Source organism: Aphelocoma coerulescens, chromosome 2, assembly GCF_041296385.1.
Source record: "Aphelocoma coerulescens isolate FSJ_1873_10779 chromosome 2, UR_Acoe_1.0, whole genome shotgun sequence".
NCBI classification, from domain to species: Eukaryota; Metazoa; Chordata; class Aves; order Passeriformes; family Corvidae; genus Aphelocoma; species Aphelocoma coerulescens.
Window position 1 is genome coordinate 168,342,367 of NC_091015.1, and position 22,081 is coordinate 168,364,447.

At 70.7% G+C, this 22,081-nt stretch overlaps 1 protein-coding gene across 1 annotated transcript in view; it reads right to left on the bottom strand.

Moving 5' to 3' along the window:
• OPLAH (5-oxoprolinase, ATP-hydrolysing) overlaps nucleotides 1–22,081 on the bottom strand; it is a 74,822-nt gene that overhangs the window by 31,514 nt on the left and 21,227 nt on the right. Inside the window, exons 11-17 of the mRNA XM_069005642.1 lie at nucleotides 21,344–21,514; nucleotides 20,271–20,408; nucleotides 17,033–17,171; nucleotides 13,614–13,726; nucleotides 8,902–9,053; nucleotides 5,230–5,390; nucleotides 2,706–2,807 (exon numbers count right to left, since the gene is read on the bottom strand). Of these exons, the coding sequence (XP_068861743.1) occupies nucleotides 2,706–2,807; nucleotides 5,230–5,390; nucleotides 8,902–9,053; nucleotides 13,614–13,726; nucleotides 17,033–17,171; nucleotides 20,271–20,408; nucleotides 21,344–21,514 (976 nt within the window). The remainder of the gene's footprint in view (nucleotides 1–2,705; nucleotides 2,808–5,229; nucleotides 5,391–8,901; nucleotides 9,054–13,613; nucleotides 13,727–17,032; nucleotides 17,172–20,270; nucleotides 20,409–21,343; nucleotides 21,515–22,081) is intronic.

Genomic DNA, 22,081 nt, shown 5'->3' on the forward strand with positions numbered 1-22,081 from the left:
CGGGGTCATTGGGGGTCACATGGGGTCACTGGGGGTCATTGGGGGTCACACGGGGTCACTGGGGGGGTCACGGGGTGACTGGGGGGGCAGGGGGTCACTGGGGGGTCACTGGGGGGTCACTGGGGGGTCACGGGGTCATTGGGGGGCACACGGGGTCATTGGGGGGGCACACGGGGTCACTGGGGGGTCACACGGGGTCACTGGGGGGTCAGGGGGTCACTGGGGGGGCAGGGGGTCACTGGGGGTCACTGGGGGGTCACTGGGGGTGTCACGGGGTCACTGGGGGGGCAGGGGGTCACTGGGGGGTCATTGGGGTCACACGGGGTCACTGGGGGGGTCACGGGGTCACTGGGGGGGCAGGGGGTCATTGGGGGTCACATGGGGTCACTGGGGTCACTGGGGGTCACTGGGGGGTCACACGGGGTCACTGGGGGTCTCACACGGGGTCATTGGGGTCACTGGGGGGGCAGGGGGTCACTGGGGGGTCACTGGGGGGTCACTGGGGTCACACGGGGTCACTGGGGGGTCACTGGGGGGTCACTGGGGGGTCACAGGGGGTCACTGGGGTCACACGGGGTCACTGGGGTCACTGGGGGGTCACTGGGGGTCACTGGGGGGTCACACGGGGTCATTGGGGGTCACTGGGGGGTCAGGGGGTCACTGGGGGGTCACACGGGGTCACTGGGGGTCATTGGGGGTCACTGGGGGGGCAGGGGGTCACTGGGGGTCACACGGGGTCACTGGGGTCACTGGGGGTCACTGGGGGGTCACTGGGGGTCACTGGGGGGCAGGGGGTCATTGGGGGGTCACTGGGGGGGGTCACACGGGGTCACTGGGGGGTCACACGGGGTCATTGGGGGGTCACTGGGGGGTCACTGGGGGGGCACACGGGGTCACTGGGGGGCACACGGGGTCATTGGGGGTCACTGGGGTCACACGGGGTCACTGGGGGTCACTGGGGGTCACACGGGGTCACTGGGGGGTCACACGGGGTCACTGGGGGGTCACACGGGGTCACTGGGGGGTCATTGGGGGTCACACGGGGTCACACGGGGTCACTGGGGGGGCAGGGGGTCATTGGGGGTCACACGGGGTCACTGGGGGGGTCACGGGGTCACTGGGGGTCACTGGGGGTCACACGGGGTCATTGGGGTCACACGGGGTCACTGGGGGGGCAGGGGGTCACTGGGGGGTCATTGGGGGTCACACGGGGTCACTGGGGGGTCACACGGGGTCATTGGGGGGTCACGGGGTCACTGGGGTCACACGGGGTCATTGGGGGGGTCACGGGGTCACACGGGGTCACTGGGGGGTCACGGGGTCACTGGGGGGGGACTCAAACCCTGGGGACCCCCGGCCAGGACCCCCGGGGGGGGGAGGGGGGGGCACAGGTGACCCTGGGGGGAGGGGGGGGGTCCCGAACCCGCGAGGGGTGCAGGGATTGGGGGGCGGGGGGGCCCCACAGCCCGGGGTGTGACGGGGGGGGGGGGTCCCGGGGGGGGTCCCGGGGGGGTCCCGGGGGGTTCCCGGGGGGTCCTGGGGGGTCCTGGGGGGTCCTGGGGGGGTCCCAGGGATGTCCCAGGGGTCCCGGGGGGGTCCCGGGGGGTTCTCGGGGGGTCCTGGGGGGGTCCCAGGGGTGTCCCAGGGGTCCCGGGGGGGTCCCGGGGGTCCCGGGGGATTCCTGGTGGTTCCCGGGGGGTGTCCTGGGGGGTCCCGCAGCCCAGGGGGTGTCGCTGGGGGGTCCCCGGGGGGGTCCCAGGGGTCCCGGGGTGTTCCCGGGGGGTTCCCGGGGGGTTCCGGGGTGTCCCTGGGTGGTCCCGGGGGTCCCGGGGGTGTCCCTGGGGTTTCCCGGGGGTGTCCCGGGGGGTTCCCGGGGTGGTCCCGGGGGTTCCCAGGGTTTCCCGGGGGGTTCCCGGGGGGGGTCCCGGGGGGGTCCCAGGGGTCCCGGGGGGTCCAGAGGGGGTCCCGTAGCCCAGGGGGTGTCGCTGGGGTGTCCCAGGGGTCCCGGGGGGTGTCCCGGGGGGTTCCCGGGGGGTGTCCCAGGGGTCCCGGGGGTGTCCCGGGGGGTTCCCGGGGGTGTCCCAGGGGGGTCCCGGGGGGTTCCGGGGGGTGTCCCGGGGGTTCCCGGGGGGTCCCGGGGGGTTCCGGGGGGTGTCCCGGGGGTTCCCGGGGGGTCCCGGGGGTTCCCGAGGGTGTCCCAGGGGTGTCCCAGGGGTCCCGGGGGTTCCCGAGGGTGTGCCGCAGCCCAGGGGGTGTCGCTGGGGTGTCCCGGGGGTGGTCCCGGGGGTTTCCCGGGGGTGTCCCTGGGGGTCCCGGGGTGTCCCGGAGGGGTTCCGGGGGTCCCTGGGTGGTCCCGGGGGTTTCCCGGGGGTGGTCCCGGGGGTCCCGGGGGTGCCGGGGGTTCCGGGGTTTCCCGGGGGGTTCCCGGGGGTCCCGGAGGGGTTCCGGGGGTCCCTGGGTGGTCCCTGGGGTCCCGGGGGGTCCCGGGGGATTCCTGGTGGTTCCCGGGGGGTGTCCCGGGGGGTCCCGCAGCCCAGGGGGTGTCGCTGGGGTGTCCCGGGGGTGTCCCAGGGGTCCCTGGGGGTCCCGGGGTGTCCCTGGGTGGTCCCGGGGGTCCCTGGGTGGTCCCTGGGTGGTCCCTGGGGTTTCCCGGGGGTGGTCCCGGGGGTGCCGGGGGTGGTCCCGGGGGTCCCAGCGCCGCTCACCGGGGTGATGACGGTCAGGTCGGGCAGGTGGCTGCCCCCCGCCCGCGGGTGGTTGCTCAGGATCACGTCCCCCTCCCGCAGCTCCGGGCCCAGGTTACGGATCTGGGGGGGCCCCGGGGGGGCTCAGTGGGGTCTGAACCCCCCCACGAACCCCTCGGGAACCCCGAATCCCCCCCCCCGGTACCCCCAAATTCCCCCCAATCCCCCTCCCGCAGCTCCAGGACCCCCAAAGTTCCGGATCTGGGGGGGCCCCGGGGGGGGCTCAGTGGGGTCTGAACCCCCCCAAACCCCCCGGTACCCCCAAATCCCCCCCCCAGTACCCCCAAATTCCCCCCCAATCCCCCTCCCGCAGCTCCGGGACCCCCAAAGTTCCGGATCGGGGGGGCCCGGGGGGGGGCTCAGTAGGGTCTGAACCCCCCCAAACCCCTCGGGAACCCCAAATCCCCCCCCGGTACCCCCAAATCCCCCTCCAGGACCCCCAAATCCCCCCCCCGGTACCCCCAAATTCCCCCCCAATCCCTCTCCCGCAGCTCCGGGACCCCCAAAGTTCCGGATCTGGGGGGGCCCGGGGGGGGCTCAGTGGGGTCTGAACCCCCCCCAAACCCCTCGGGAACCCCGAATCCCCCTCCAGGACCCCCAAATCCCCCTCCAGGACCCCCAAATCCCCCCCCGGTACCCCCAAATTCCCCCCCAATCCCTCTCCCGCAGCTCCGGGACCCCCAAAGTTCCGGATCTGGGGGGGCCCCGGGGGGGGCTCAGTGGGGTCTGACCCCCCCGGGACCCCTCAAACGCCTCCAAACCTCATTGGGATCCCCCAAACCCCCCCCAGCCTCCCCCCAAAACCTCCCCAAAATCCCCCAGGACGTCCTCAGGGACCCCCCCAAAATCGCCCCTTCCCAAACCCCCCGACCTGGAACTGCGCCCGGACCCCCCAGGACCCCCCAAAACCCCCCCAGGACCCCCCCAGAGCCCCCCATCTGGAACTGCATCAGGTCCTGCACAGCCCTGGGACCCCCTGGGACCCCCTGGGACCCCCCGGGACCCCCCGAACCCCCCCAGCCCCCCCCACCTGGAACTGCACAGCCCTGGGACCCCCCCAAACCCCCCCCGGACCCCCCCACCTGGAACTGCACGGCCCTGGGACCCCCCAAACTCCCCCTGGGACCCCCCAAATCCCCCTAAATCCCCCCGACCTGGAACTGCACAGCCCTGGGACCCCCTGGGACCCCCCAGGACCCCCCAAACCCCCCCCAAACCCCCCCACCTGGAACTGCACGGCCCTGGGACCCCCGGGGACCCCCTGGGACCCCCCAAACTCCCCCAGGACCCCCCAAATCCCCCCAAATCCCCCCGACCTGGAACTGCACGGCCCTGGGACCCCCTGGGACCCCCTGGGACCCCCCAAACCCCCCTCAGACCCCCCCACCTGGAACTGCACGGCCCTGGGACCCCCTGGGACCCCCCAAAACCCCCCCAAACCCCCCCACCTGGAACTGCACGGCCTCCTGCACAGCCCTGGGACCCCCTGGGACCCTCTGGGACCCCCCAAACCCCCCCCAAATCTCCCCCGGACCCCCCCACCTGGAACTGCACGGCCCTGGGACCCCCTGGGACCTCCTGGGACCCCCTGGGACCCCCCAAACTCCCCCAAACCTCCCCAGACCCCCCACCTGGAACTGCACGGCCTCCTGCAGAGCCCTGGGACCCCCTGGGACCCCCCAGGACCCCCCAAAGCCCCCCCAATCCCCCCCACCTGGAACTGCATCGGCTCCTGCACGGCCCTGGGACCCCCTGGGACCCCCCAGGACCCCCCAAAGCCCCCCCAAACACCCCCGGACCCCCCCACCTGGAACTGCACGGCCCTGGGACCCCCTGGGACCCCCTGAGACTCCCCTAAATCCCCCCAAAACCCCCCCAAAGCCCCCTCAGACCCCCCCACCTGGAACTGCACGGCCCTGGGACCCCCTGGGACCCCCCCAAAGCCCCCCCAAACCCCCCGACCTGGAACTGCACGGCCTCCTGCACAGCCCTGGGACCCCCTGGGGCCCCCTGGGACCCCCTGGGACCCCCCCAAACCCCCCCCAAACCCCCCCACCTGGAACTGCACGGCCCTGGGACCCTCTGGGACCTCCTGGGACCCCCCGGGACCCCCCAAACCCCCCCCGGACCCCCCCACCTGGAACTGCATCAGCTCCTGCACAGCCCTGGGACCCCCTGGGACCCCCTGGGACCCCCCAGGACCCCCCAAAGCCCCCCCAATCCCCCCCACCTGGAACTGCACAGCCCTGGGACCCCCTGGGACCCCCCTGGGACCCCCTGGGATCCCCGAACCCCCCCCGGACCCCCTCACCTGGAACTGCATCAGCTCCTGCACAGCCCTGGGACCCCCTGAGACCCCCTGGGACCCCCCAGGACCCCCCAAAGCCCCCCCAAACCCCCCCACCTGGAACTGCACGGCCTCCTGCACAGCCCTGGGACCCCCTGGGACCCCCCAGGACCCCCCAAACCCCCCGGACCCCCCCACCTGGAACTGCACGGCCTCCTGCATGGCGCCCAGGTGCACGGGGATGTGGGGGGCGTTGGACACGAGCCCCCCGTCGGGCCCGAACAGGGCGCAGGAGAAGTCCAGGCGCTCCTTGATGTTGGTGGAGACGGCCGTGCGCTGCAGGATGCGCCCCATCTGCTCTGCGGGGCCACGGCACCCTCAGGGGCACCCCAAAAACCGCCCCGGAGACCCCCGGGACCACCCAGAGACAGCCCCCAAAAACCGCCCCAGAGACACCCCAAAAACCTCCCCAGAGACCCCCCCAAAAACCGCCCCGAGACCCCCGGGACCACCCAGAGACAGCCCCCAAAAACCGCCCCAGAGACACCCCCCAAAAACCGCCCCGAGACCCCCCCAAAAACCGCCCCAGAGACCCCCGGGACCACCCAGAGACACCCCCCAAAAACCTCCCCGAGACCCCCAAAAACCGACCCGGAGACCCCCGGGACCACCCAGAGAGGCTCCGGAACTACCCCAGAGACCCCCCAAAAAAACGCCCCAGAGACCCCCAAAAAACCGCCCCGAGACCCCCGGGACCACCCAGAGACACCCCCAAAAACCGCCCCAGAGACCCCCCAAAAACCTCCCCAGAGACCCCCAAAAACCGCCCCAGAGACCCCCCCAAAAACCGCCCCGAGACCCCCAAAAACCGCCCCAGAGACCCCCGGGACCACCCAGAGACCCCCCTGGAAGCCGCCCCAGAGACCCCCGGGACCACCCAGAGACCCCCAAAAACCACCCCAGAGACCCCCCCAAAAACCGCCCCGAGACCCCCAAAAACCGCCCCAGAGACCCCCAAAAAACCGCCCCAGAGACCCCCCAAAAAACCGACCCAGAGACCACCCGGGAACAGCCCCAGAGACCCCCGGGACCACCCAGAGACCCCCGGGAACCGCCCCAGAGACCCTCCCAAAACCGCCCCAGAGACCCCCAAAAACCTCCCCAGAGACCCCCAAAAACCGCCCCAGAGACCCCCCCCAAAAACCTCCCCAGAGACCCCCAAAAACCGCCCCAGAGACCCCCCGGAACTACCCCAGAGACCCCCCCAAAAACCGCCCCGAGACCCCCCTGGAAGCCGCCCCAGAGACCCCCGGGACCACCCAGAGACCCCCAAAAACCACCCCAGAGACCCCCCCAAAAACCGCCCCGAGACCCCCAAAAACCGCCCCAGAGACCCCCGGGACCACCCAGAGACCCCCAAAAACCACCCCAGAGACCCCCCCAAAAACCACCCCGAGACCCCCAAAAACCTCCCCAGAGACCCCCAAAAACCGCCCCAGAGACCCCCCGGAACTACCCAGAGACCCTCCCAAAAACCGCCCCAGAGACCCCCCCAAAACTGCCCCAGAGACCCCCGGGACCACCCAGAGACCCCCCTGGAAGCCGCCCCAGAGACCCCCGGGACCACCCAGAGACACCCCGGGAACCACCCCAGAGACCCCCCCAAAACCGCCCCAGAGACCCCCGGGAACCGCCCCAGACACCCCCCCAGAAACCGCCCCGAGACCCCCAAAAACCGCCCCAGAGACCCCCCCAAAAACCGCCCCAGAGACCCCCCAAAAACCGCCCCAGAGACCCCCCCCAAAAACCGCCCCAGAAACCCCCCAAAAACCGCCCCAGAGACCCCCGGGAACCGCCCCAGAGACCCCCCCCAAAAACCGCCCCAGAGACCCCCCCAAAAACCGCCCCAGAGACCCCCGGGAACCACCCAGAGACCCCCCCCAAAAACCGCCCCAGAGACCCCCCCAAAAACCGCCCCAGAGACCCCCGGGACCACCCAGAGACCCCCGGGAACCGCCCCAGAGACCCTCCCAAAACCGCCCCAAAGACCCCCAAAACCGCCCCAGAGACCCCCGGGACCACCCAGAGACCCCCCCAAAAACCGCCCCAGAGACCCCCCCGGGACCACCCAGAGACCCCCCAAAGCCGCCCCAGAGACCCTCCCAAAACCGCCCCAGAGACCCCCAAAAACCGCCCCAGAGACCCCCGGGACCACCCAGAGACCCCCCCCAAAAACCGCCCCAGAGACCCCCAAAAACCGCCCCAGAGACCCCCCGGACCACCCAGAGACACCCCCAAAAACCGCCCCAAAGACCGCCCCGGGACCACCCAGAGACCCCCAAAAACCGCCCCAGAGACCCCCCCAAAACTGCCCCAGAGACCCCCCGGGAACCGCCCCAGAGACCCCCCCAAAAACCGCCCCAGAGACCCCCGGGACCACCCAGAGAGGCTCCGGAACTACCCCAGAGACCCCCCAAAAAAACGCCCCAGAGACCCCCGGGACCACCCAGAGACACCCCCCAAAAACCGCCCCAGAGACCCCCCAAAAACCTCCCCAGAGACCCCCAAAAACCGCCCCAGAGACCCCCCGGAACTACCCAGAGACCCCCCCAAAAACCGCCCCAGAGACCCAAAAACCTCCCCAGAGACCCCCAAAAACCGCCCCAGAGACCCCCCCAAAAACCGCCCCGAGACCCCCCCAAAAACCGCCCCAGAGACCCCCCAAAGCCGCCCCAGAGACACCCGGGACCACCCAGAGACCCCCCAAAAACTGCCCCGAGACCCCCAAAAACCGCCCCAGAGACCCCCCCAAAAACCGCCCCGAGACCCCCAAAAACCTCCCCAGAGACCCCCCCAAAGCCGCCCCAGAGACCCTCCCAAAACCGCCCCAGAGACCCCCCCAAAGCCGCCCCAGAGACCCTCCCAAAACCGCCCCAGAGACCCCCCCCAAAAACCGCCCCAGAGACCCCCCCAAAAACCGCCCCAGAGACCCCCGGGACCACCCAGAGACACCCCGGAACTACCCCAGAGACCCCCCAAAAAACCGCCCCAGAGACCCCCCAAAAAACCAACCCAGAGACCACCCGGGAACTGCCCCAGAGACCCCCCGGGAACCGCCCCAGAGACCCCCAAAAACCGCCCCAAAGACCGCCCCGGGACCACCCAGAGACCCCCAAAAACCGCCCCAGAGACCCCCCAAAAACCTCCCCAGAGACCCCCCGGGACCACCCAGAGACCCCCGGGAACCGCCCCAGAGACCCCCAAAAACCGCCCCAGAGACCCCCGGGACCACCCAGAGACCCCCCAAAAACCACCCCAGAAACCCCCAGGAACCCCCAGGAACCCCCCAGGACCCCCAGAGACACCCAGGACCCCCCCAGGAACCCCCAGGAACCCCCAGGACCCCCCAGGACCCCCCCAGCAACCCCCAGAGACCCCCAGAACCCCCCCAGGACCCCCCAGAGACCCCCAGGACCCCCCCAGGACCCCCCAGCAACCCCCAGGACCCCCCAGGACCCCCCAGCAACCCCCAGAGACCCCCAGGAACCCCCAGGACCCCCCCAGAACCCCCCCAGGACCCCCCGTCCCGGCCCTGCCGCCTGGCGAACGGGGCTGACTCCAGGGGTCCCTGCCCATGGGACCCTCGGGGGGGGGGGGGGCACCCCAAAAATCCGGACACCCCCAGGAGACCCCTCCAGGCGCCCCCTCCCCCCCCATCCCGACAGCGGGGGGAGGGATCAAAGCTAAGCTGAGGGGGCGACCCCTCCCCTGGAGACCCCTCAGGAGGGACCCCTCGGGAGGGACCCCTCAGGAGGGTCCCCGCCGCCCCTCCCCCCGCCCAGCCCCTCCCCCCCCCCGCCCCTCCCCCACCTGCGATGCTCATGAAGCGGTGCGAGAAGATGGACAAACGGACGGGGTCCAGCTGCGGGCCCAGCGCGGGGGGCGGCCCCGCGCCCACCTCGATGCGGATGTCCCCGAGCGGGGTCAGGGCGGCCACGCAGCCCGGCTCCAGCACGATGGTGCTGCGGACAGCGCGGGGGGCACCCCAAATCCGCCGGGGGGCACCCCAAATCCGCCCGGGGTCATCCCCATATCCTCCGGGGTCACCCCAAATCCTCCGGGGTCATCCCAAATCCTCCGGGGTCACCCCATAGCCCCCTGGGGTCACCCCAAATCCCCCCGGGGTCACCCCAAATCCTCCCGGGGTCATCCCAAATCCGCCGGGGTCATCCCCATATCCTCCTGGGGTCATCCCATATCCTCCGGCGTCACCCCAAATCTCCCTGGGGTCACCCCGTATCTCCCTGGGGTCATCCCATATCCTCCTGGGTCATCCCAAATCCTCCGGGGTCACCCCACATCCCCCTGGGGTCATCCCAAATCCTCCTGGGTCATCCCCACATCTCCCCGGGGTCACCCCACATCCCCCCGGGGTCACCCCAAATCCTCCGGGGTCATCCCCAAATCCTCCAGGGGTCACCCCAAATCCTCCGGGGTCACCACAAATCCCCCCGGGGGTCACCCCAAATCCTCCGGGGGTCACCCCACATCTCCCCGGGGTCATCCCCATAGCCCCCTGGGGTCATCCCATATCCTCCGGGGTCACCCCAAATCCGCCGGGGTCACCCCATAGCCCCCTGGGGTCACCCCAAATCCGCCGGGGTCACCCCATAGCCCCCCGGGGTCATCCCAAATCCTCCTGGGTCATCCCCACATCTCCCCGGGGTCACCCCAAATCCTCCGGGGTCATCCCCAAATCCTCCAGGGGTCACCCCAAATCCTCCGGGGTCATCCCACATCCCCCCGGGGTCATCCCCAAATCCGCCCGGGGTCACCACAAATCCCCCCGGGGGTCACCCCACATCTCCCTGGGGTCATCCCAAATCCCCCTGGGGTCACCCCATATCCTCCGGGGTCACCCCAAATTCCCCTGGGGTCACCCCAAATCCTCCTGGGGTCACCCCAAATCCCCCTGTGGTCACCCCACATCCCCCTGGGGTCACCCCAAATCCTCCTGGGGTCATCCCAAATCCCCCTGGGGTCACCCCAAATCCTCCTGGGGTCATCCCAAATCCTCCTGGGGTCACCCCACATCCTCCTGGGGTCATCCCAAATCCCCCTGGGGTCACCCCACATCCTCCTGGGGTCATCCCATATCCCCCTGGGGGCCCCCCAAATCCCCCTGGGGTCACCCCAAATTCCCCTGGGGTCCCCCTATATCCCCCTGGGGTCACCCCATATCCCCCTGGGGTCACCCCAAATCCCCCCGGGGTCACCCCAAATCCTCCGGGGTCATCCCCAAATCCTCCAGGGGTCACCCCAAATCCTCCTGGGGTCACCCCAAATCCTCCTGGGGTCGCCCCACATCTCCCTGGGGTCACCCCAAATCCCCCTGGGGTCACCCCACATCTCCCTAGGGTCATCCCATATCCTCCTGGGGTCACCCCAAATCCTCCGGGGTCATCCCCAAATCCGCCTGGGGTCACCCCATATCCTCCTGGGGTCACCCCAAATCCTCCGGGGTCACCCCAAATCCTCCTGGGGTCACCCCATAGCCCCCCGGGGTCACCCCATAGCCCCCCGGGGTCACCCCAAATCCCCCTGGGGTCACCCCAAATCCTCCGGGGTCATCCCCAAATCCGCCTGGGGTCACCCCATATCCTCCTGGGGTCATCCCAAATCCTCCTGGGGTCACCCCAAATCCTCCTGGGTCACCCCATAGCCCCCTGGGGTCACCCCATATCTCCCTGGGGTCATCCCAAATCCCCCTGGGGTCACCCCAAATCCTCCGGGGTCACCCCAAATCCCCCCGGGGTCACCCCAAATCCTCCGGGGTCATCCCCACATCTCCCTAGGGTCACCCCATAGCCCCCTGGGGTCACCCCAAATTCCCCTGGGGTCATCCCAAATCCTCCTGGGGTCACCCCACATCTCCCTGGGGTCACCCCAAATCCCCCTGGGGTCACCCCACATCCTCCTGGGGTCATCCCAAATCCCCCTGGGTCACCCCATATCCTCCTGGGGTCACCCCAAATCCCCCTGGGGTCACCCCACATCTCCCTGGGGTCACCCCAAATCCTCCTGGGGTCACCCCATATCCCCCTGGGGTCACCCCAAATCCTCCGGGGTCATCCCAAATCCCCCTGGGGTCACCCCACAGCCCCCCGGGGTCACCCCAAATCCTCCGGGGTCATCCCAAATCCCCCTGGGGTCACCCCACATCTCCCCGGGGTCACCCCAAATCCCCCTAGGTCACCCCAAATCCCCCTAGGTCACCCCAAATCCTCCGGGGTCATCCCCACATCTCCCCGGGGTCACCCCATAGCCCCCTGGGGTCACCCCGTATCCTCCTGGGGTCACCCCATAGCCCCCTGGGGTCACCCCAAATCCCCCTGGGTCACCCCATAGCCCCCTGGGGTCACCCCACATCTCCCTAGGGTCACCCCAAATCCTCCTGGGGTCACCCCAAATCCCCCTGGGTCACCCCAAATCCCCCCGGGGTCACCCCAAATCCCCCTGGGTCACCCCAAATCCCCCCGGGGTCACCCCAAATCCTCCGGGGTCATCCCCACATCTCCCTAGGGTCACCCCATAGCCCCCTGGGGTCACCCCAAATTCCCCTGGGGTCACCCCATAGCCCCCTGGGGTCACCCCAAATTCCCCTGGGGTCATCCCAAATCCTCCTGGGGTCACCCCACATCCCCCTGGGGTCACCCCACATCCCCCTGGGGTCACCCCACATCTCCCTGGGGTCATCCCATATCCTCCTGGGGTCACCCCACATCTCCCTGGGGTCACCCCAAATCCTCCTGGGGTCACCCCATATCCCCCTGGGGTCACCCCAAATCCTCCTGGGGTCACCCCATATCCCCCTGGGGTCCCCCCAAATTCCCCTGGGGTCACCCCATAGCCCCCTGGGGTCACCCCAAATCCTCCTGGGGTCCCCCCATATCCCCCTGGGGTCACCCCAAATTCCCCTGGGGTCACCCCATATCCTCCTGGGGTCACCCCAAATCCTCCGGGGTCATCCCCATATCCCCCTGGGTCACCCCACATCTCCCTGGGGTCACCCCATAGCCCCCTGGGGTCACCCCAAATCCCCCTGTGGTCACCCCACATCTCCCTGGGGTCACCCCACATCCCCCTGGGGTCACCCCAAATCCTCCTGGGGTCATCCCAAATCCCCCTGGGGTCACCCCAAATCCTCCTGGGGTCATCCCAAATCCCCCTGGGGTCATCCCAAATCCCCCTGGGGTCACCCCAAATCCTCCTGGGTCACCCCATAGCCCCCTGGGGTCACCCCATATCCCCCTGGGGCCACCCCATAGCCCCCTGGGGTCACCCCAAATCCTCCGGGGTCATCCCCACATCTCCCCGGGGTCACCCCAAATCCTCCTGGGGTCACCCCAAATCCCCCCGGGGTCACCCCATAGCCCCCTGGGGTCACCCCAAATCCTCCTGGGTCACCCCACATCCTCCTGGGTCACCCCACATCTCCCTGGGGTCACCCCACATCTCCCTGGGGTCACCCCAAATCCCCCCGTCGCCGTCCCACCACGTCCCGGGGGTCCCCAGCCGGGGCTGGGAAGGGTCCGCGCTGCTTCCGCGAGGTCCCCGCTGTCCCCCCTGGGTCCCTCCCCACCCTGGGGGTCCCTCCCCACCCTCGGGGGTCTCTCCCCACCCTCAGGGGTCTCTCCCACTCTCAGGGGTCTCTCCGCAGCCTTGGGGGTCCCTCCTCAGCCTTGGAGGTCTCTCCCCACCCCGGGGGTCCCTCCCCACCTCGGGGTTCTCTCCCCACCCTTGGGGGTCCCTCCCCACCCCAGGGGTCTCTCCCCAGTCTCGGGGGTCTCTCCCCACCCCAGGGGTCCCTCCCCACCCCGGGGGTCCCTCCCACTCTCGGGGGTCCCTCCCCATTCTCAGGGGTCTCTCCCACCCTCGGGGGTCCCTCCCACTCTCGGGGGTCCCTCCCCACCCTCGGGGGTCCCTCCCCACTCCAGGGGTCTCTCCCCACCCTCTGGGGTCCCTCCCAGCCTCGGGGGTCTCTCCCCACCCTCAGGGGTCTCTCCCACCCTCGGGGGTCCCTCCCACTCTCAGGGGTCCCTCCCCACCCTCGGGGGTCCCTCCCCACCTCAGGGGTCTCTCCCACTCTCGGGGGTCTCTCCGCAGCCTTGGGGGTCCCTCCTCAGCCTCGGGGGTCCCTCCCCAGCCTCGGGGGTCCCTCCCCAGTCTTGAGGGTCCCTCCCCACCCTCAGCGGTCTCTCCCCAGTCTTGAGGGTCCCTCCCCACCCTCAGGGGTCTCTCCCACTCTCAGGGGTCTCTCCGCAGCCTTGGGGGTCCCTCCTCAGCCTTGGAGGTCTCTCCCCACCCCGGGGGTCCCTCCCCACCTCGGGGTTCTCTCCCCACCCTTGGGGGTCCCTCCCCACCCCAGGGGTCTCTCCCCAGTCTCGGAGGTCCCTCCCCACCCTCGGGGGTCCCTCCCCACCCTCAGCGGTCTCTCCCCACTCTGGGGGTCCCTCCCCACCCTCGGGGGTCCCTCCCCCCCCGGGGGTCCCCGTGGCCCCCCCGGGGGTCCCCGTGCCCACCTGTTGGTGTCGATGAGGATGGCGGGGCCGCGCAGGGCGTGGTCACAGCCCAGGTCCCCCAGCAGGAACACGGGGGTGTCCTGGTACCCCCCCTCGAAGTAGCAGCGCGTCACCTGCGGACCCCCCCGGGTCACACCCGGGTCACCCCCGGGTCACACCCGGGACACCCCCGGGGCACCCCCTGACCCCCCCCGGGTCACCTGCGGGCCCCCCCGGGTCACCCCCGGGTCACACCCGGGTCACCTCCTGACCCCCCCGGGTCACCCCCGGGTCACACCCGGGTCACCTCCTGACCACCCCCGGGTCACCCCCGGGTCACACCTGGGTCACCCCCTGACCACCCCCGGGTCACCCCCGGGTCACCCCCGGGTCACACCTGGGTCACCTCCTGACCCCCCCGGGGCACCCCCGGGTCACTGCCGGGTCACCCCCTGACCCCCCCGGGTCATCCCCGGGTCACCTCCTGACCCCCCGGGTCACCCCCTGACCCCCCCGGGTCACCCCCGGGTCACACCTGGGTCACCTCCTGACCCCCCGGGTCACCCCCGGGTCACCCCCGGGTCACCCCCGGGTCACCCCCTGACCACCCCGGGTCACCCCCGGGGCACCTCCAGGTCACTCTCAGCCCCCCCGGGTCACCTCCTGCCCCCCCCCGGGTCACACCCGGGGCACCCCCGGGTCACCTCCTGACCCCCCCCCGGGTCACTCTCAGCCCCCCCCGGGTCACCCCAGGACCTTCCAAGAGCTCCGGTCCCACGGGTCACCCTTGGGTCACTCTTGGGTCACTCTTGGTCACCCTTGGGTCACTCTTGGGTCACCCTTGGGTCACTCTTGGTCACCCTTGGGTCACTCTTGGGTCACCCTTGGGTCACCCTTGGGTCACCCTTGGGTCACTGGGTCACCCTTGGGTCACTCTTGGGTCACCCTTGGGTCACCCTTGGGTCACTCTTGGTCACCCTTGGGTCACCCTTGGGTCACTCTTGGGTCACTCTTGGGTCACCCTTGGGTCACTCTTGGGTCACTCTTGGGTCACCCTTGGGTCACCCTTGGGTCACCCTTGGGTCACTCTTGGTCACCCTTGGGTCACCCTTGGGTCACCCTTGGGTCACTCTTGGGTCACCCTTGGGTCACCCTTGGGTCACCCTTGGGTCACTCTTGGTCACCCTTGGGTCACCCTTGGGTCACTCTTGGTCACCCTTGGTCACTCTTGGGTCACCCTTGGGTCACCCTTGGGTCACTCTTGGTCACCCTTGGGTCACCCTTGGGTCACTCTTGGGTCACTCTTGGGTCACCCTTGGGTCACTCTTGGGTCACCCTTGGGTCACCCTTGGGTCACTCTTGGGTCACCCTTGGTCACCCTTGGGTCACCCTTGGGTCACCCTTGGGTCACTCTTGGGTCACCCTTGGGTCACCCTTGGTCACCCTTGGGTCACCCTTGGGTCACCCTTGGGTCACTCTTGGGTCACCCTTGGGTCACCCTTGGTCACCCTTGGGTCACCCTTGGGTCACTCTTGGTCACCCTTGGGTCACCCTTGGGTCATTCTTGGTCACCCTTGGGTCACTCTTGGGGCACCCTTGGGTCACCCTTGGGGCACCCTTGGGTCACCCTTGGGTCACTCTTGGTCACCCTTGGGTCACTCTTGGGTCACTCTTGGGTCACCCTTGGGTCACCCTTGGGTCACTCTTGGGTCACCCTTGGGTCACCCTTGGGTCACTCTTGGGTCACCCTTGGGTCACCCTTGGGTCACTCTTGGGTCACTCTTGGGTCACCCTTGGGTCACTCTTGGGTCACCCTTGGGTCACCCTTGGGTCACTCTTGGTCACCCCCCGGGTCCCCCCCAACCTCCGAGGTCCCCACAAGTCCCCTCCAGCCCCACTGACCCCAGCTCCCCCCAGTTCCCCCCAGTTCCCCCCAGTTCCCCCCGGTTCCCCCAGCCCCCTGTACCCCAGTCACCCCAGTCCCCCCAGTTCCCCCAGTCCCCCCAGTTTCCACCCAGTTCCCCCCAATCCCCACTGACCCCAGTTCCCCCAGTTCCCCAGTGCCCCCAGTCCCCCCCAGTGCCCCCAGCCCCCCCAGCCCCACTCGCACCAGTTCCCCCCAGTTCCCCCAGCCCCCCGTACCCCAGTGCCCCCAGTGCCCCCAGTTCCCCCAGTCCCCCCAGTTCCCCCCAGTTTCCCCCAGTTCCCCCAGTCCCCCCAGTTCCCCCAGTTCTCCCCAGTCCCCCCAGTCCCCCCCAGATCTCCCCAGTCCCCCCCAGCCCCCTGTACCCCAGTTTCCCCAGTCCCCCCAGCTCCCCCAGTCCCCCCAGTCCCCCCCAGTTCCCCCGGTCCCCCCGGTTCCCCCAGTCCCCCGTACCCCAGTCACCCCAGTCCCCCCAGCTCCCCCCAGCTCCCCCCAGTCCCCCCGGTCCCCCTAGTCCCCTCAGTCTCCCCCAGATCTCCCCAGCCACCCCAGTTTCCCCCAGTTCCCCCCAGTCCCCCCAGTTCCCCCAGTTCGCCTCAGTTTCCCCAGTCCCCCCAGTTCCCCCCAGTCCCCCCAGCCCCCCGTACCCCAGTTCCCCCAGTCTCCCCCAGTCCCCCCAGTTCCCCCCAGTCCCCCCAGCCCCCCGTACCCCAGTTCCCCCAGTCTCCCCCAGTGCCCCCAGTTCCCCCCAGTCCCCCCAGCCCCCCGTACCCCAGTTCCCCCAGTCTCCCCCAGTCCCCCCAGTGCCCCCAGTCCCCCATACCCCAGTTCCCCCCAGTTTCCCCCAGTCCCCCCAGTCCCCCCAGTGCCCCCCAGTCCCCCCAGTTCCCCCCAGCCCCCCGTACCCCAGTTCCTCCAGTCCCCCCAGTCCCCCGTACCCCAGTTCCCCCAGTCTCCCCCAGTCCCCCCAGTGCCCCCAGTCCCCCATACCCCAGTTCCCCCCAGTTTCCCCCAGTCCCCCCAGTTCCCCCCAGCCCCCCGTACCCCAGTTCCTCCAGTCCCCCCAGTCCCCCATACCCCAGTCCCCCCAGTTTCCCCCAGTCCCCTCAGTCCCCCCAGATCTCCCCAGTTCCCCCCAGCCCCCTGTACCCCAGTTTCCCCAGTTCCCCCACTCCCCCCAGTTCCCCCAGTCCCCCCATTCCCCCAGTTCCCCCCAGCCCCCTGTACCCCAGTTTCCCCAGTCCCCCCAGTCCCCCCAGTTCCCCCCAGTTCTCCCCAGTTCTCCCCAGTCCCCCCAGTTTCCCCAGTCCCCCCAGTTCCCCCCAGCCCCCCCAGTTCCCCAGTCCCCCCAGTTTCCCCCCAGCCCCCTGTACCCCAGTTTCCCCAGTCCCCCCAGTCCCCCCAGTTTCCCCCCAGCCCCCTGTACCCCAGTTTCCCCAGTCCCCCCAGCTCCCCCCAGTTCCCCCAGTTCCCCCCAGTCTCCCCCAGTTCCCCCCAGCCCCCCCCAGCCCCTCACCGTCTCCACGCGCGGGGGGTCCCCGCGGGGGGCCAGGGGGGTCTCGGCGATGCCCCCGGTGCTGCCCGTGCCCCGCACCCGCAGATCGTCCACGAGCACGGCCCGGCCCGGGATGGTGAAGCCGAACTCCTGCTGGTACCTGGGGGGGCGTCAGGGGAGGGGGACCCCCGGGAGGGGAGGGGGACACCCCAGGGAGGGGAGGGGGACACCCCCGGGAGGGGACGGGGACACCCCAGGGAGGGGAGGGGGACACCCCCGGGAGGGGACGGGGACCCCCGGGAGGGGAGGGGGACACCCCCGGGAGGGGAGGGGGACACCCGGGAGGGGAGGGGGACCCCCCCGGGAGGGGAGGGGGACACCCCAGGGAGGGGACGGGGACACCCGGGAGGGGAGGGGGACACCCCAGGGAGGGGAGGGGGACCCCCGGGAGGGGACGGGGACCCCCGGGAGGGGAGGGGGACACCCCCGGGAGGGGATGGGGACCCCGGGAGGAACAGGAACGTGACCCCCGTAGAGAGGGGAGGGGGTGCTTGGACAGGGATCGGGGTGCTGGGGTGGGAATTGGGGTGCTGGGGTGGGGATTGGGATAGTGGGGTGGGAATTGGGATGCTGGGAGGGGGGGATCGGGGTGCTGGGGTGGGGATTGGGGTGCTGGGACGGGGATTGGGGTGCTGGGATGGGGATTGGGGTGCTGGGGTGGGGATTGGGGTGCTGGGACAGGGATTGGGGTGCTGGGACAGGGATTGGGGTGCTGGGATGGGGATTGGGGTGCTGGGACGGGGATCGGGGTGCTGGGATGGGGATTGGGGCGCTGGGAGGGGGGGATCGGGGTGCTGGGACAGGGATTGGGGTGCTGGTACAGGGATCGGGGTGCTGGGGTGGGGGGGATTGGGGTGCTGGGATGGGGATTGGGGTGCTGGGAGGGGGGATCGGGGTGCTGGGACAGGGATCGGGGTGCTGGGACGGGGATCGGGGTGCTGGGATGGGGATTGGGGTGCTGGGGTGGGGATCGGGGTGCTGGGACAGGGATTGGGGTGCTGGGACAGGGATCGGGGTGCTGGGACAGGGATTGGGGTGCTGGGACGGGGATCGGGGTGCTGGGATGGGGATTGGGGTGCTGGGGTGGGGGGGATCGGGGTGCTGGGATGGGGATTGGGGTGCTGGGACGGGGATTGGGGTGCTGGGACAGGGATTGAGGTGCTGGGACAGGGATCGGGGTGCTGGGGTGGGGATTGGGGTGCTGGGACAGGGATTGGGGTGCTGGGACAGGGATCGGGGTGCTGGGACGGGGATTGGGGTGCTGGGACAGGGATTGGGGTGCTGGGGTGGGGATTGGGGTGCTGGGGTGGGGATCGGGGTGCTGGGACAGGGATCGGGGTGCTGGGGTGGGGATTGGGGTGCTGGGGCGGGGATTGGGGTGCTGGGACAGGGATCGGGGTGCTGGGACGGGGATCGGGGTGCTGGGACAGGGATTGGGGTGCTGGGACAGGGATCGGGGTGCTGGGGCGGGGATTGGGATGCTGGGACAGGGATCGGGGTGCTGGGGTGGGGATTGGGGTGCTGGGGTGGGGGGGATTGGGGTGCTGGGATGGGGATTGGGGTGCTGGGGTGGGGATCGGAGTGCTGGGACAGGGATTGGGGTGCTGGGGTGGGGATCGGAGTGCTGGGACAGGGATTGGGGTGCTGGTACAGGGATCGGGGTGCTGGGGTGGGGGGGATTGGGGTGCTGGGGTGGGGGGGATTGGGGTGCTGGGATGGGGATTGGGGTGCTGGGAGAGGGGGATCGGGGTGCTGGGGTGGGGATTGGGGTGCTGGGACAGGGATTGGGGTGCTGGGGTGGGGGGGATTGGGGTGCTGGGATGGGGATTGGGGTGCTGGGAGAGGGGGATCGGGGTGCTGGGGTGGGGATTGGGGTGCTGGGACAGGGATCGGGGTGCTGGGGTGGGGATTGGGGTGCTGGGAGGGGGGCATTGTGCCGACACTGGGGTGGGGGTCGTGGGGCAGGACAGGGATGGCAGCGCCGGGAGGGGGTCACGGTGCCAGGACAGGAATGGTGGCACTGGGACAGGGCTGGTGGCACTGGGACAGGACTGGTGGCACTGGGATGGGTCTGGTAGCACTGGGACGGGACTGGTGGCACTGGGACGGGACTGGTAGCACTGGGACAGGACTGGTGGCACTGGGATGGGTCTGGTAGCACTGAGACGGGACTGGTGGCACTGGGACGGGACTGGTAGCACTGGGACAGGACTGGTGACACTGGAATGGGGCTGGTGGCACTGGGATGGGACTGGTAGCACTGGGACAGGACTGGTGGCACTGGGACAGGACTGGTGACACTGGAATGGGGCTGGTGGCACTGGGATGGCTCTGGTGGCATTGGAGCAGGGCTGGTGGCACTGGGACGGGTCTGGTGGTACTGGGGCTGGGCTGGTGGCACGGGGATGGGTCTGGTGGCACCGGGGCTGGGCTGGTGGCCCCGTGCTGGGCCGGTGGCACTGGGATGGATCTGGTGGCACCAGAGCAGGGCTGGTGGCCCCGTGCCGGGCCGGTGGCACTGGGACGGGTCTGGTGGTACTGGGGCTGGGCTGGTGGCACCGGAGCAGGGCTGGTGGCACTGGGATGGATCTGGTGGCACCGGGACAGGGCTGGCGGCACCGGGGCTGGGCTGGTGGCACTGGGATGGGTCTGGTGGTACTGGGGCTGGGCTGTTGGCACCGGGGCTGGGCTGGTGGCACCGGGACAGGGCTGGTGGCTCCGTGCCGGGCCGGTGGCACTGGGATGGGTCTGGTGGTACTGGGGCTGGGCTGGTGGCACCGGGGCTGGGCTGGTGGCCCCGTGCCGGGCCGGTGGCACTGGGACAGGTCTGGTGGCACTGGGATGGATCTGGTGGTACTGGGGCTGGGCTGGTGGCACCGGGGCTGGGCTGGTGGCCCCGTGCCGGGCCGGTGGCACTGGGACAGGTCTGGTGGCACTGGGATGGATCTGGTGGTACTGGGGCTGGGCTGGTGGCACCGGAGCAGGGCTGGTGGCACTGGGATGGATCTGGTGGCACCGGGACAGGGCTGTCAGCACCGGGGCTGGGCTGGTGGCACTGGGATGGGTCTGGTGGCACCGGGGCTGGGCTGGTGGCACTGGGATGGGTCTGGTGGCACCGGGACAGGGCTGTTGGCACCGGGGCTGGGCTGGTGGCGCTGGGATGGGTCTGGTGGCCCCGTGCCGGGCCGGTGGTACTGACCGGGCGATGAAGGCGGCCAGGAAGTCGCCGGCGCCGCACGAGCCGGGGTGCGCGGGGTGGCCCCGGGCCGAGACCATCAGGGCGCAGTCGGTGCCCTCGTACCGGAGGTGCAGGAACGGCTCGGTCTGGATCTGCTCCCTGGGGACAGCGGCACCGCGTCACCCTGTCCCCGTGTCACCGCGTCACCCTGTCCCCGTGTCACCCTGTCCCCGTGTCCCCGCGTCACCCTGTCCCCATGTCACCCTGTCCCCAGGGCCACCCCGGCACCCTGTCCCCGTGTCACCATGTCACCCTGTCCCCGCGTCACCCTGTCCTCGTGTCACCCTGTCCCCAGGGCCACCGCATCACCCTGTCCCCGTGTCACCCTGTCCCCAGCGCCACCCTGTCCTCGCTGCCACCTGTCCCCGTGTCACCCTGTCCCCGTGTCACCCTGTCCCCAGGGCCACCGTGTCACCCTGTCCCCGTGTCACCCTGTCCCCGTGTCACCCTGTCCCAGTGCCACCCCGCCACCCCGTCCCCGTGTCACCGCCACTGCCTCCCCGGGACCCCAGCACCGCCACCGCATCCCCCCCGTCCCTGCTGTCCCCTGCTGTCCCCACAGCCGTGTCACTGTCACCGCATCCCGCTGGCCCCACGCCTCTGATGTCACCAGCGCTGCCACCGCGTCCTCCCGTCCCCTGCGTCCCCCTCGTCCCCCATCCTCGGTGCCACCACGGCCGCATGCCCGCTGTCCCCTCCATGCCCCGCGTCACCGTCCCCCCACCCCCTGTCCCCGTCCCCCCCATCCCCGGTGTCCCCTGTCCCCATCCCTGCTGTCCCCTGTCCCCTGTCCCCATCCCCGGTGTCCCCTGTCCCCACCCCTGCTGTCCCCTGTCCCCTGTCCCCATCCCCGGTGTCCCCTGTCCCCATCTCCGTTGTCCCCTGTCCCCATCCCTGCTGTCCCCTGTCCCCATCCCCGGTGTCCCCTGTCCCCATCCCCGCTGTCCCCTGTCCCCTGTCCCCATCCCCGGTGTCCCCACCGCGTCCCCGCGGGTGTCGCCGGCCGGGGGCTGTCGCGGTGTCCCCGCACTCACTCGGCGAAGCCCTGGGCCCGCAGCGCGTCCCGGCAGCGCCGCTCCAGCTCCCGCAGCCGCTCCTCGAGCCGCGGGAACGCGGCGGGGCCGTACGAGAGCGCGCAGGGCTCCTGCTCCTCCTGCACCGCGTCCGCCAGCGCCAGCCCCAGCGCCGACAGCAGCCCGCTGTGCCTGCCACCGCGGGGACAGCGCTGTCACCGCGGGGACACGGCGGGGACACGGCGGAGACAGCGCCGGGACAGCGCCGGGACAGCCCCGGGTCACCCCGCACCGTGTCCGGCAGCGTCTGTCACCGCGGGGACACGGCGGGGACAGCGCCGGGACAGCCCCGGGTCACCCCGCACCGCGTCCGGCAGCGTCTGTCACCGCGGGGACAGCGCTGTCATCCTTGGGGACACCGCGGGGACAGCGCCGGGACAGCGCCGGGACAGCCCGAACCGTGTCCGGCAGTGTCCGCCACCGCCGGGACAGCGCTGTCACCGCGGGGACACGGCGGGGACACGGCGGGGACAGCCCCGGGCCACCCCGCACCGTGTCCGGCAGCGTCCGTCACCGCGGGGACACCGCGGGGACACTGCGGGGACACGGCGGGGACAGCCCCGGGACAGCCCCGGGTCACCCCGCACCGTGTCCGGCAGCGTCTGTCACCGCGGGGACAGCGCTGTCATCCTTGTGGACACTGCGGGGACAGCGCCGGGACAGCCCGAACCGTGTCCGGCAGTGTCCGCCACCGCCGGG